This window comes from Otolemur garnettii, unplaced genomic scaffold (assembly GCF_000181295.1).
Source record: "Otolemur garnettii isolate 467f Iridium unplaced genomic scaffold, OtoGar3 scaffold00021, whole genome shotgun sequence".
Taxonomy (NCBI): Eukaryota; Metazoa; Chordata; class Mammalia; order Primates; family Galagidae; genus Otolemur; species Otolemur garnettii.
The window spans coordinates 7,504,171-7,518,849 of record NW_003852416.1 but is presented as its reverse complement, the minus strand read 5'-3'; the positions used below and the strand labels follow the sequence as shown (position 1 = coordinate 7,518,849).

Genomic DNA, 14,679 nt, shown 5'->3' with positions numbered 1-14,679 from the left:
TGGAGAGAGAGGATGAGAAGTCACTGTCCAGGAGGTAGGGGAACAGGTTAAGGATATAAGTAATGATTGTTGGGCAGCACTCTGGGTCCGCCTCTGGCTCCCGTTCATGAGTTTAAAGTTAGAACAGCCAGAACTCAGAAGACAATTCCGGTCAGAACCTTGAGGTTTTCAACCACCAGCAAAAATGGGCTTCCTGAGGCTGGGAGTGGATCTGACGGGGTCCACAGGATTCAGAGGCTCCTGCCCTCAGAGTTCGCTTCCTTCCCCAGGGGTCTTGAGAGGAGATGCTCCCAGGGCACGTGGCTCCCACCAGGAGTCTGCAGGAGAACAGCAGCCGCCCTCCTCCCAGCAACTACGGGGAAGGCCTAGGCACTCTGGGCGCTGAGCGTCTGTCCTGGGGATCCATGGAGTATCTGCTAGCAGCTCTGTCCTGACTCTCCTGCTCCTGCCCCAACTAGGAAGACTGCAGCTGGCTGCTTAGGGACCGTAAGAATAGCTATAGCACCGCGAACGATGATGTTGAAAACCCTGGGTGTGTAAGTAAAAAACACAAGTACCTGCTTGTGCCTTGCAGAGGCCATGTCATCTGCCATTTTCCCTTGGATAAACATAGGGTCCTAGGGTCTCCAGAGAAATCTGATGGCCTGAATTTGGATTTGCTTTACCTATTACAAATATTAGACAGAATATTGTTTAGCAGAAGATATTTACTAGAACATCATTTGGACCACTGAAGTGATGGCATTTTAAGATAGAAGAAGGAGGGACTTTTCCACTTTGCCAAAGATGTCCTGGATGCATTTGCTTTGGGTTTGAAAAATGGGCTTGAGTGTCATTTGTAACTTCTGATGACTTCATCAAGAGGCCTGGAAGGGTCCCAGACTGGAATCTGATCAATTAGCCAGCTTCTTATTGACTCTGTGAGAGGGACTGAGTGGTCTGGAGGGGGTACTAGGCAGCATCTCCTTGGAGGTCTTCCTTTTCAAAGGGTGTCTTTTGGAGGGGTCTATTACAGGGTGTTTACTAAATTCTTTCCTTACACTCCTTTTAGTGGGGCAAAGAGAAGTAGAATTCTTAAACTCAGCAAAGATGGGATAAAAACATTTATAGAGGTTTGGTGTTTTAAGTACTGGGCTAGCTCTCTGCTGTTTTGTTTTTCTTTGCTTTGGTACACCTGGTATTTAAAGTACTGTTTTGAAAAATATTGTTATTTGTTTAACAGAAATGTTCATACCTATGTGGCAAAGAGGCTTATTTGGAATATTTTTGGGCAAACTAGATACTTACCCCCACCATGTAAGCATGAATTACTCCTCTTGGTCATGGTGTTTAGAGTTGGGTTTGTTTAAAACCTATGTAGAGCTCTGATCTAAATCCTGAGATTTTACCCTGGTATTTCCTTATAAATATTTTAACAATGGTTAATATACAAAAGTTCAAGGCTACTTTGACCTAAACGCCACTTAGCATTAAGAACTTCAGCATTTCTGGTGCTAGAAGAGTGCTTGACGAGGTACCGAGTACCATGGTGGCAATCATTTACGTTCAAGGGATATTTTAGTTTATGGTTAATTTTCTGTTATTTCAGTGTCCTTTTGCAGAAGGCAACACGGGGGCGGGATGACATGACCCGTTTAGCATATGCTGATTCGTGACGTTGTTTTCTGTCTCTAAATTGATAGCAGTTGAATCGTTTTAGGTTTTTGTCTTGTTCAAGGCTGATGTCTGGATGCAGCATTTGAATTACTAGGACTTTAAACAACACCGTGGACTTATATATCAAAGGAACTTACTTTTTTTTTTTAATCTTTTGTATTGAAAGTGCTACTGAATAATTCAGCCTTTTTCAATGTTATAGTAGGTGCTGACAGAATTCCTATCTTCTGGCCTAACTAGCCAGGCCTTTCTATTTCATTTCAAAGAAATCAGCTTTTTATTTTTAGCTTTAATTAATTATACAAGTAATATATATAGTTATTCTCCTTGCAAAAATTAAAACATTGCAGATGGAGATTAATGACCTAATTCTAGCCATCTTGCTGGATAATCTAGATCTAGGAGTTAATTGATTCTCTTTCTAGATCTAGGAGTTAATTGATTCTCTTTCTAGAGAAGTATCAGTGTTAATTTTCTTGCCATTTTGCATTGTGTAGGCTCTAGGACCTCCAGAACCATGTTTCAGAAAGTTGTGCTAATTGCAGATATTCAGGTCTGGCTCTTGACTATTGGAACTTTTTCACCGTTACAGTTGTTTCCTGTGGTTACTTTATCAGGTTACGTAGATGATGAAGAGCATTTATTATGACTGTGGAGGTGTATAGTATTTTTTTCCTCTTTCTTCAAGATGGTTTTTTTTTTTTGCATTTGGTCTGTATGATAAACTACCCATTTGTATATTTTCAATCATTGAACTATTCTTGTATTTTTTGGATAAACTCTGTTTGGTCATGATACATCATTCTATAAACCCTGCTGAGTTTCTTTCATCTGTGTCCAAAATTGAGATTTGTTTTTTTCTCTTGAAATATGTTTTAAATTTTTGGTATCAGAGCTATGATAACTCCATGATGGAGCTTTTATGCTGCTATATTCACAGTATCTTCTTGTTTAAAAACTTTGTCTGTATCTGTACATAGGCCTTATTTTCAGTCCTGGTATTTTATATTGCCTTGGGTTGTCCTTTTTATTGCATTAGTCTTTTCAGGAAGCCAGGTTTTACTTTTGTTATTTTTTAAAATAAATAACATTTACGCTATGAACTTCCCTAGGCAACCCTCCAAGTATTGGTAAGTTTTTTCCCCCAGTAATTGTTTAGGAATATGAAGATATGACCAGTTTCTACACCAACTGCCTATGTATTTTAATTATACAGCTGACCCTTGAACAACACAGAGGTTGAGGCACTGACTGTGTAGAAAGACCCCTGTTTAACTTTTGACATAACTGCTAATAGCCTACTGTTGACTGGGAAGACTTCCCGAAAACAAACAGTTGATTAACACATATTTGGGTATATACCAGATTCTTACATAACAAAATAAGCTAGAGAAAATACAATGTTACTAAGAAAAAGTATATTTACTGTTCATTAAGTAGAAGTGGTCATCATGAAGGCCTTCATTATCTGTGTGTTGAGTAGGCTGAGGAGGGGTTGGTCTTGCTGTCTCAGAGTTGGCAGAAGAAATCTGCATATTAGTGGACCTGCACAGTTCAAATTCATGTTGTTCAAGGATCGACTGTACTTAAGGGGGCTTAAAGTTTCCTGCATGGATACAGCCTGTAGTTCTACAGTTTTTACTGTATATATTTTGAAGTTAATAGTGTGTAAATAACCCAGGCATCTCTCCATGTTGACTAGACCCTGTCCCAAGTCATTCCACGAAATACAAGGAAAACCCAAATACAATGAACATTTTATTAAAAAAAAAAAATCTAACCACCACTTGGTCACCAAGTGTTTATGACAAAGGAAATAAATGCCCTGGGATTAGAAAGATAATAAGAATAAAAAAGACCCAGCTAAGGCGCCAGCCACATACACCTAAGGTGGTGGGTTCGAATCCCCAGCCCGGGCCCGCCAAACAACAATGATGGCTGCAACCAAAAAATGGCCAGGCGTTGTGGCGGGCGCCTGTAGTCCCAGCTACTTGGGAGGCTGAGGCAGGAGACTCGCTTGAGCCCAGGAGTTGGAGGTTGCTGTGAGCGTGATGCCACAGCACTCTACCCAGGGGGACAGCTTGAGGCTCCGACTCAAAAAAAAAAAAAAAAAAAAAAAAAAAAAAAAAAAGAATAAAAAAGACCTTTAGTTCTCAGGAACCAGTGTTAGAGAACTCTGATTCAGAACCCCCCAAAATGAGGCAGAGATGAAATGTTTCAACCTGTGTTAAAAAACAATACCATCAGAGGAAAAACAGGGCAGCACAAGGAACAACACTGCCGATTTTAAGAGAAGAAGGAGACCACCCTATCCAAAACTCACCACTTTTTTCTTGGAAGGGGACTGGACATGACACAGTACATAAAATCAGAGCCTAAAAGAGCATTCTGTTAAATAACTCTTCTCTTAAAAATGGCCTGACCACAGGATTGCATCTGTAAACACAGTAATTTTTAGTGTAAAAAGTCAGTTAAAAGACACTTTTCACTGTTCTAAATAGGATTTTAAACTTTTTTTCTTATATAATACAGCATCATTTAAAATTTAAAGGCAGTTGATTCAGGCCTGCCTTGGACTGGGAAAAAAAGTCCTTAACTTAGTGGGGTCCGTGCCTTAGCTTGGTCCCAAATATTTAGGTGTTTCTGTAAATCATGTCATAAGTGGTTTTACAAGGCTGTTTAAAAATCACCAAAGACTGAGGTGGACCTGCCAATATCGGAGAGAACAAATCTGAAGGCAAGGACGGTTCAACCCTCAGCACTGCTAAGTATTGGACAGGAGATGCTGGTCAGGAGTTTAGAGCTTCCTACTCATCAAAGCCACATGACCCCTAGGACAGGGCCCTGTCACTTTGATTTCTCTTCCACCCATATCTAAATGTCACAAGCTTTTCATTCCTTAAAAACCTTGATAAAGCCATAATACAACAATGTCTTATTTACACCCAACAGACTTCATTCCCCAAAGAAGCCTTCTTTTTTTGTTGTATTATTTCAGAATTTCTTCTTAGCCAGAGCTCTCCATTCATAGTACCTCAGTTCTCTTTCTTCTGAACAGACTCACCCTTTCACAGACTTGCTGCTTTAATGAAACAGGATTGTCACCAAGGTCCATGTTGGCGTGAGAGTCTTTAGCCAAAGCTTGTTTCCTAACTTGCTCCCTTCTTCTCCCATTCCTAGGGTACCATTCAAATGCCAACACCCACCCCCCCAACAAAAAAGTACAGTTAGTCATCCTCTGGAGCACTCTTTACATACATAAAAAATACTTTAAGCATAGAAGCAATTAAGAATAGAGGTAATGTATGTTTCAAAACCTGTGTTCACTGCTACTTAGAACACCTGTTTATAGAGATTTTTCAGGTAGTGGCTTAGGCGCTTGCCTGCAGTCAGTACTTAGCCCTTCATGTGAGCACCTCCCAAAGTCTCCAGCAGGTAAGCAGGATAGGAATAAAGAACAGTTCCCAAAACCAAAAGTGGCCCTAGGCCTGTTCTTGAGTGTACAAATGAGTAAAGGATTAATAACACATTTTATCTACCCCTTGGGGAGAAATGCAGTCAGAGTGCCTCCGCTAGCCAACTGGGTGACCTTGAGCAAACCACGTCACCTGTCTGAATCTATTTCTTTAGTTTTAACAGTGGTACTCCTTTCAAATCATACTGACTTATTGATTTGAAAACTTCTCAGTGACAATCTGTTCCCAAGCTGCATCTGTCCTCCTGGAATCTACTGATGACTGTGGTAGGCAGGTCAAGGACCCCACCATCCCCAGTGGATATTGGTAGGAACACTTGAACCTGACAAAGTTCAAGTGAACCTGAAAGTGCAAGGTCCTTTCTAGTTGGTCACTGCCAAAGGCCCCATGGAGCCAGCCAATTCCTGCTGAGCCCTTACTCAGAGTTGGCACCAAAAGCTGCACAGCACTGCTGAGACTGGAAGAAGGGCCCCGTCTAGTGGCAGTTCTGCAGGCCCCAAGGAAGGCTGGGTGTGACCACTTACCTTGGCCTTCTGGAGGACCGTGCCTTTGCCTGTGACCATGACCGAGAGAGGCCTGTTCTTGAGTGTGGTTGCAGAGTTGACTGGGGTGCAATCGGGGGTGGGCATGGGGGTGGCAGCTTTAGGCTGTGGCACAAAGAAGAGCATGCCCTGAGTCCAGGGGCTGGAGACCTGACCCCCTTCCCCAGGCAGTTCAGAGGCCACAGCACCCAGAACTCACGCGGGGGCTCACGTTCTCCAGGTGGGTGGTGTCCACCGTGGTGCCCAGCGTCACGGGCCCCGCCTCAGCCTTCTTCAGGTTGTCCTTCACCTCCACGATGTTGAGCTCAAGGTCCACACGCCTGCTCTCCTCCACCCGGCACTCCTCATCGATTTCCCTCAGCTTCTGCTCCAGGCTGGCCACAGCTCCCTTGTCTGAAGAGAGTTAACCCAATCAGAATAACATTTCAGGCATGGCCAGAGACACTGCTGGGTGGAGACAGGGTTTCCACACACCCTGCCCACCCGAGACGGACTTCAGGGAGATGTGGACTACAAGTCCGGCCCCAGCACTCTGAGCTGGAATTGAAGCCCAAACCCTGTGTTGGTAAGACTCTCTCTGCCTGGAGTGGGCTCTGCACTTGAGAGAAGGCCTGAGTCTGAGACCTTGGTTCCTTCTGGTGGGTTCTCAGAGGCTCTTCATTGTTTTGACATCTGCCAACAGGTGTAATGACCCAAAAGGATGAGGGAGGCCTGGGCTATTAGCTCCCACAATCCTCCCACGTGGTATTTTCCCAGGCCCAGCAGAGGGGGGTCCTCAGCTCTTGCACCTCCTCAGCCCTGCCCCGTGTTTCTCCTCGTAACTCTGGAGTTCTTGGGCGCCAAAAAAGATGACCTATGGGAGTCCAGGGGCTCACGTCCATGTAGAGCCCTGAGCACAAACCAGCAACCACCAAGAAAACTAATCATTTGTCAGCTCTCGTCAGAGGACAAGCAGTAACAGGAACAACTGTGTAAGAATTATTCAGAGATGCCACTAAAGGTCATTGCTTAAGAAGAAAAATTCATATAGAAAAAGAAAGTTAAGAAAAGTGTTTGGGGGATTAAAGTTACTTTGAGGGTTATTTTCTCATCAGTGACTTTGTAACCCACAGCATCTCCAGAGCTTAATTTGCCAGGAGAATAAACTATAGTGGAAAATTCTTTCTCTTCTCCAACCTAGAATATCCACATAGGAGAGAGAGTCAGGAATCTCTTTATTCTTCCTCCCAGACCCGGCTTCGCACTTTCCCAGGGTTTTCAAGAACTATCATGGAGGAGCCTCAGGTCCCATTCATGTGCTCATGTCCCACCCTCCAGTCTTGCTGGGTGGAAAGGGAGCCCTGCCACTGTCTCTGACCCTCTGTGCATTGCGAATATCCCAGCTGTCGAACCCTCAGCATGCAGAGACAGAAAGCAAGGTTGGGGACGGCACCTGTGGCTCAAAGGAGTAAGGTACTGGCCCCATAAACCAGAGGTGGCAGGTTCAAACCCAGCCCCGGCCAAAAACTATAAAAAAAAAAAGGAAAGAAAGGCTGGGAGGAAAAGAGAAGTGATGCTAATGGATAATGAGGTTTCTTTGGGGCTGTCTGATTGTGGTGACGGCTGTGTAACTGTGACTATACTAAGAACTACTGTTCTACTGGTCTTTACACTTTAAATGGGGCAATTGCCTGATACGTGGATTATGTTTCAATAAAACTGTTAGTAAAAAAAAAAAAACAAACAAACAGTGGGCGACTCTGCTTTCAAGACCTTCCTTCACCAAACAGCTGCATTTGTCCCCAAACCTGTTCTGTTATTTGCACTCTTCACGCAACTCCACAATTTAAGGATTAAGTGACCACGAAATTATTCTGTGGAAATTTAGCCAAATGTTTCACAAAGGCTCTATAAGAGGAAGTTGCTAGGAAACACTGTCAAACTATGAGAAAGTGATCATCTAGAACTGTGCTCCCCAACCCCTGGACTGTGGATCAAACCAGTACCAGTATGTGGCCTGTGAGGACCTGGGCTGCACAGCAGGAGGTGCGTGGCAGGCCTTGGAGTGAGTGAAGCTTCGTCTATTTACAGCCGCTCCCCATCACTACCTGAGCCGCACTCATCAGATCAGGTGCAGTGTTAGATGGTTACTGCAGAGCAAACCCTCCTGTAAACTCTGCACACAAGGGCTCTAGGTGGCGCACTCTGTATGAGGATTTAATGTCTGATGATCTGAGGTGGCGCTGTAATGTGCTTGATCTTTCTGAAACCATTTCCCACCCCCAGTCAGTGGAAAAATTATCTTCCATGAAACCAGTTCCTGGTGCCCAAACAGTTGGGGACTGCTGATCTAGGGGGACTCAGATTTCTTGGCAAGTACATTAAGTTTTTGTTCACTTTAAAGAAATGAAGCCTAGCAATGCTAACAGGTATAGCTGATGCAAGAAGGTTGTCCTAGGACTGCAGTTAGCAGGCCCGTAGCTCAAAACACCTGTAAGTCCCAGGGGGCGGCACTGCATCACAAGATGGGCCAAGGGACATGCGTTTAAGTGAAAATAAAACACATAAGGCCTAAGCATAATTTGTAAAGATTTCTTCCTCTAACTGGCCTTCTCAGTGACTTGCTGGTCCTACTGACATCTGGACAGTGTGCAGGACAGTGACCTTTCTGACAAGATGGGGGAAAGAGAGGACATGCAGGGAGCACCCATCTAGACCAGGGGTTGAGGGGCTAAGGCTGACAGGTCAGGGAAGCAGGTGGCAGATCCAGAGTCTTCCCCCCAGGAATCCTGAGCCCCCACGTGCCCCTGAGCTAAGGGCCCTCGTCTGCCTCCCCACAGGGAGACCTCTTACCAGTACATTTTAGCAGGGTCTCTTTTAGCTCTCGTTTCTCCTTCCGGAGCTGAGCCAGGTGCCCCCGGATTTCTTCCTTCTTCTTCTCCAGTCTCTCTTTCTCCTCTGTGTACCGCCTCACCTCAGCTTCTGTTCGATTCTTGCCAAGTTTGATCTCTACAGATCCAGATAGGGGAAGCCCCACGTCAACCATGCTGGACCCACTCCCAGGCCCAGACAGAACATACAACCAAAGCTGGATGCCAGGTCAGCCTAGCAGGGATGAGAAAGGAAACTGGGCCTATGCTTTCTTTGCTGTGTGACCTTGGGGAAGCCCCTCTACCTCTCTGACCCTCTGTTTCCTCATCTGAAAAGAAAGTTATCAGGCATACTTCTCCAAACCAAGCCTACAATGGTCAGCTCTTAGCTAGCACAAGCACCTGCAGTGGGTGCCCTCAACCTGTCCTTCACAGGTGGGCTGCTGCCAGCTGGGGTAGCCACCACAGTGTCAGGGCAGCTAAGTGGGAAGGAGATTTTCTGCTGTTCAGTGTTGATTTTGACGGTGGTGTTTCTTGGGGAAGGCTCCTCAGGCTCTGGGCTCTCCAGCTGCCTCTGCTTTGGGAGAAAACAAACAAGTCAGCCAGCCAGAGGGACGCTATACAGGGGTCAAGTCCATCTGCTGGGGGACAGCCTGTACCTGCTCCTCTGGGATCTCTGAAGACTTTACACAGGGCTCAGCAGGGGTGGGGCCAGGGCCTGGATCTGTAGGGAGGGCCTCGGCCATACTGTCCAGGTAGGCCACCACCGGTGGGGAGGAGGTCTGGGTCTGCACACCGCTGGGGCTGTGCAGAAATGACTTGATGGGTGTGAGGTCCAGGTACACTCGGTCAGGTTCACTCTCACTTGGGCCGTCTGTGGCAGGGGTGGCTTCCTCGGCAGGCTCTACCTGAAGGAGAGAGTCGGGTGGCATGTATCGCTACTGCCAATCCCTTGGCTGTGCAGGGGGCACCAGCAGTGCCACAGAGCTCCTAGCCCCACCCCATGTAGGAGTCCCCAGAGACCTCCCTCCTTCCCCAGGGAGCCAGGCATTGGGTCCTTGAAATGCCACTCAAGAGGTGGGTAGGAGAACCTTGGACACAATACTTTTAAGTTCTCTGAACCTTATTTCTTGATCTGTAAAGAGGAAAATAGCAGCACCTCCCTGCAGGGTGGTTAGACTTGAAGAAGATGATATACATGAAGGCCTTAGCTCAGCAGAGCTCAATTCTGGCACCTGGCAACTGCCACAGGACCATCGTTCTACCTCCACTATCAGTTTGGACCTGAAAGCTAATGGTGTCACTGTTCCCAGTGCCAATACCACACCCCCCACACCTGGCACGGACCAGGGCAATTAACCTGCTGTTTTATCTAGCACACTGCCACCCTGGAAAAAAATTGTTTTTTCCTTGGGGACATGATGTTTTATTATAAAAATTGAATAAAAAATTCAAAAACTAATCCTTTCTAATCTTTTTTTTATTATTGAATGGTAACTATGAACATTAATGCACTTCTAATCCTTTCTAATGTAATGAAATTTTTTTTATTGTTTTTTTTTGTGTGAATTATATGCAATTCACATGGCCGTAGAATCAGTGTTAACACTGCACACCAGGTGAATTGTATTTGACTCAACATACTTGCTGAATTTGTTTCTGAGAATTGAGTCTTTTGTCACTAAGTACTTAGTTGTGTCTGGAGCAGACTCTGGATGGTCCTAGATGATGCCCTCTGAATCATACCCCCTAAGTTGGTGCAACAATGTCACATCACCACATGCTATTGTATTGATTTCACTCAAAGAGCAGGCAGGCAAACAGTCTAGGTAGAATGCACAGTTGGAAGTCATGGTAATTGGAGAACAAAGTCCAGTCCAGCACATGTGGCACACTCGGGCTGGGGGTCTGTAGCAGATTGACAGGAGGTGGGGGAGATGTGCTGGTCCACAGCAAGAACAATGAGCAGAGGACCTCCCCACCTATCCACCAGCTCTATGTGCTTTGTGATGCCACAGGCTCAAAACTGGTGTGAGTTAAATACAACTCACACTGCAGTTAATGTGTTAGATAAGTCCCCAAGCCAGACAAAACTGCACAGCCTCACATATAAAAGACAACTCTATTGTACCTGGCTGTCTGCATTGATGGTCCTGTAGGTGACTCAGAACCCACTCTTTAAGGGGCAGTCCAATGATCTCTGGCATCCAGGCATTGATGTTTGGTGGGAAGAGGACGGGACAGTGTCAGACCACCCCCTGGCTGGGTCCTTACCACTGCTGTCAGCTCTGACAGCTCCACATCGTCATACAGCTCCTCCTGGCGGGCTTGGCCGGGCAGGCCATCAATGTAAGTGTTGGGCTCTGAGAACTTTCTCTGCATCAGTCTGGAAGACACAGCAAGACACGGCACGTTGAAGCATGTGTGGCCAAAGCACCAACCTCAGGGGCCTCATGATGACAAGTAGTGTCACAGAAACACTGGCTGCACAGGAGATCTGAGGACTGACATTGACCCACCGCACATATGGGCCAACTCCTCCATTTCCCAGTGCCTTCCTAGAATTCTTGGTTCCAGATTTTTCTCCCAGAAAAACAAACTGCCTTAGGCTCATCACCTTCCTCTTAGGCTCATTTTGCCTTCTTCTCCCGACTCCTCCCTTCTAGGACTTTACCTCTTCTTCTTGGCTCTCTCCAGTACTGGCTGCACCAAACACTCCTCCTGAGCTCCAGTTCACTACTCTGGAAACCAGAAGTCCCACCACTGCCCTGCTTATTCCAGGTGTGCTGGGGACCCGCTGAGGGAACATGGGAAGAACCAAATTGACAGGAAAGGTGGCAGCTCTGCCCTCGGAGGCCCCTTAATACTCACAAGAGAGAGTTTTTTGCCGCACTCACAATACAGGAAACCCTATTGGCGTCCACGTAGTCGTAGGTGAACTCCTCGGGGTCTGTCCTAGAACCTGACTCAGAGAGCAGGAGGCCCAGCCAGTGGCCCATTTCCTCAGAAGACTTAGCCTGCAAGGAGACCAGCAGACATGAGCAGAGCTGCGAGTGCCGGCCCTCCCTGGACAGGCTTCTGCGACAGCCTGGGGCCATGCTCCCTCATGTTTACATATCCTGTCCCTCAGTGACCCAAATAACATTTCCTTTCAGTGACATCTTCATGCTGCCTTCATGATGCTGTGGAATTTATCTGCAAGTGTGATTCATATGCAGGTGTATCTAGAAGGCAGTAACTATCAGTTACTCTGAGATGATTCCCCATTAGAAATTAAAGTGGAGGCCAGGTATGGTGACTCATGCTCATAATCCTAGCCTTCTGGGAGGCCGAGGTGGGAGGACTGCTTGAGGCCAAGAGTTCAAGACTAACCTGAGCAAGAACAAGACCCCATTTCTACAAAAAATAGAAAAATTAGCCAAGTGCAGTGTGTACACCATAGTCCCAGCTACTTAGGAGGCTGAATCAGGAAGATCACTTGAGCCCAGGAGTCTGAGGTTGCAGTGTGTTTTGGTGATGCCACTGTACTCTAGCCAGGGTGACAGAGCAAGACCCTGTCTCCAAAAATAAAGGAACAAATAAAGCAATCACCTGTTAATAGTTATTATAATTGTTAACTATAGTGGGTGCCCCCCAAAATGTACACACAATTTAAGAAAGGCAAAAACTATTAAATTTGTAAAACTCAAGTCACGTTTTATTTCTGCAATTATAAGAAGTGCTCACTATGACCAGTACTCATCTTTTGTTATTAGTACACATTAAGTATTATAATTTTAATAACTTTTTTCCCCTTAAAATGTGTACACATTTTTTTGGCACCCTCTGTATTAAAGAATTGTATATGTACTTTAGGCTGAGACTTCTAATTTATGAACTACCACGTCAGTGTATCACCCTAATCTCACATGTACAAGACTTCTCTGGATCTCTGCTTAAAAATTAACAACATTCAAATTTATTCTTGTTTTTGGCTTAAATAAAGTCAAGACATTTTAAATGCCTTACAGTAACTCAACTGCTAAATGATGATCTTAGGCCCAGTGTATTTGGTTCTTGTTTTTTTACCCGGGGTACAATTTTCTTTTTTTTTTTGAGATAGTGTCTCACTTTGTTGCCGAGGCTGGAGTGCAGTGGCATCATTGTAGTTCACTGCAGCCTCAAAATCCTGGGCTCAAGCAATCCTCTTGCCTCAGACTCCTGAGTAGCTGGGACTACAGGTATGTACCACCACACCTAGCCTTTTTTTTTTTTTTTTGTAGAGATGGGGTCTCCCCATATTGCTCAGGCTGTTCTTGAACTCCTATTCTGAAATGATCTTCCCACTTTGGCCTCCTAAAGTGATGAGATTACAGGTATGAGCCACTGTGCCCAACCCACAATGTACTCTAATCAAATACATTGGGTACTTCTACAGGATATCCCAAAAGTCATCCCTACATACATGAGAAAAATGGGAAACTGTAGCTAGATATACGTTTATTTACAAATAATTACAAGTAATTTTACAAAATATTCACAAAACATTTTCTACATGTTAACCACCTCCTTGTAAAATTTTGTAACGAATATTTTGCAAACAAAGGCATATCTAGGTACAGTTTCTCGTTTTCACTGTGTGACTTTAGGGGAGACCTTTAAGATACCCTCTATTAACACGCCAACATTATTTCTCGCCTTCATGTTGAGACTAAACTGGGAATTCCACAAAAGCCACGGTGTATTTTCACAAGGAAACACCTTCCTGTGGCATCGAACCCACATCTGCACCCCTCCTGTGGCTGCTACACTCTCCATCAGGGAGGCAGTGAGACATTTAGCAGAATTTGACATTTAGTTGGTTTCAACTTGATTTCTCAGGGCAGTTTTTCACAGTCATCTCCCAGTTCAGGCTGCCCATCTCTGGGCAGCTGTGACAGCTTCCTGACGGGGCTCCTCTGCCACTTCTTCCATCTGTCCCCCACCCTGTAGCAGGAATGCCTCAAAACCCAAACCTGAGCATGTCACCCTCCCTTCGCTGGGTAATTAGCTGACTGGCATCATACTCTGGAACAAGGATGTAAGTTTCCTGAGGGCAGGGGACATGTATCTCTCTGGCTACCCTATTACTATACTGAGGAAGCATTTGTCAACTGGAGACAGATGAATGGTGAATGGACATAAGCAGGTTCCTGGGAGCAACTGTGATGTGGGCACCAGAGGGCAGTGTTGGAGCAAAGTTTTGGTGAGGACCCCTGAATAAAGAGTAAGGAACCAGGAGTTAACAGGCATCTGTGTGTGTAGAAAGGATCTGGACTCCGCCTGGGCTGAGAGGCATTATGTCACTTCTTATTTTTGTAATTGCAACATCACATCAAACAGAGGGTGGGTGGGGGGGAGGAATGTAATTGTATTATGAAGCTCATTCTTCCCAGATAAGCCCTAACAGTCGTCATTTTTATGTACTGGGCCTAGAGGTACTCCCAGCTGGTGACACACACACAAAACACTGCCCACTTTGAATCCCCAGAAGCTTTTCCAGCACTCAAGGAGTTATAAATACTCTTTCTGCCCTAAGCTCAGGAAGTAGCTCATTGTCCCACTCCTATAACACAGCCACCCTAAGGTCAGAAAAGGAATGGAATTTTAGAAAATGCAAACAATCTCAGGCAAAGGAAGCAAAAATAACATGCGGGGACATTGATTCTCCCTTGGTAGGATTACAGTTCTTGAGACTGGTAGCAAAAACAGCCATAACCGCCACACCCCAGCTGCCCTGCTGCTGCCACGGTACCTCGAGCTTGGCCAGCTCCTCGCCCTTGTGGATGATTCGGAAGGAGTAGAGGTGGTCGGGGCTCGGGTCCGGGACCACCTCACAGCCCATCAGGCTGAGGGGCTGCTGGGCCACCTTGCTTCGGTTCCGGTCCTGGTAGAAATGCAGGTGATTGTCCCTGACAGAGCACCAGCGAGACTTCCACTGGCTATTCACCAGCACGTTCAGGTAACCTGCAGGAGGAAATGCAGATGCGGGAGGGGTGAGGCCGCAGGAGGGGCTGTACCTGTAGGAGCAGATACACCTGCAGAGGGCAGCACCTGCAGGAGCAGATACACCAGCAGGAGGGGCTGCACCTGTAGGAGGGGATGCACCTGCAGGAGCAGATACACCTGCAGGAGGGG

General features: G+C 45.8%; 2 protein-coding genes across 2 annotated transcripts in view; one reads left to right on the top strand and one right to left on the bottom strand.

Annotated features, from left to right (window-relative positions):
• VWA2 (von Willebrand factor A domain containing 2) overlaps positions 1-385 on the top strand; it is a 33,800-nt gene extending 33,415 nt beyond the window's left edge. Inside the window, exon 13 of the mRNA XM_012803535.2 lies at positions 270-385. Coding sequence (XP_012658989.1) covers positions 270-385 — 116 coding nt within the window. The remainder of the gene's footprint in view (positions 1-269) is intronic.
• Positions 386-4,148: 3,763 nt separating this feature from the next.
• Positions 4,149-14,679, bottom strand: part of AFAP1L2 (actin filament associated protein 1 like 2) — a 99,337-nt gene continuing 88,806 nt past the window's right edge. Inside the window, exons 12-20 of the mRNA XM_023511740.1 lie at positions 14,297-14,508; positions 11,395-11,540; positions 10,798-10,909; positions 9,183-9,431; positions 8,926-9,091; positions 8,507-8,662; positions 5,874-6,067; positions 5,657-5,779; positions 4,149-4,832 (exon numbers count right to left, since the gene is read on the bottom strand). Coding sequence (XP_023367508.1) covers positions 4,806-4,832; positions 5,657-5,779; positions 5,874-6,067; positions 8,507-8,662; positions 8,926-9,091; positions 9,183-9,431; positions 10,798-10,909; positions 11,395-11,540; positions 14,297-14,508 — 1,385 coding nt within the window. The 3' untranslated portion in view covers positions 4,149-4,805. The remainder of the gene's footprint in view (positions 4,833-5,656; positions 5,780-5,873; positions 6,068-8,506; positions 8,663-8,925; positions 9,092-9,182; positions 9,432-10,797; positions 10,910-11,394; positions 11,541-14,296; positions 14,509-14,679) is intronic.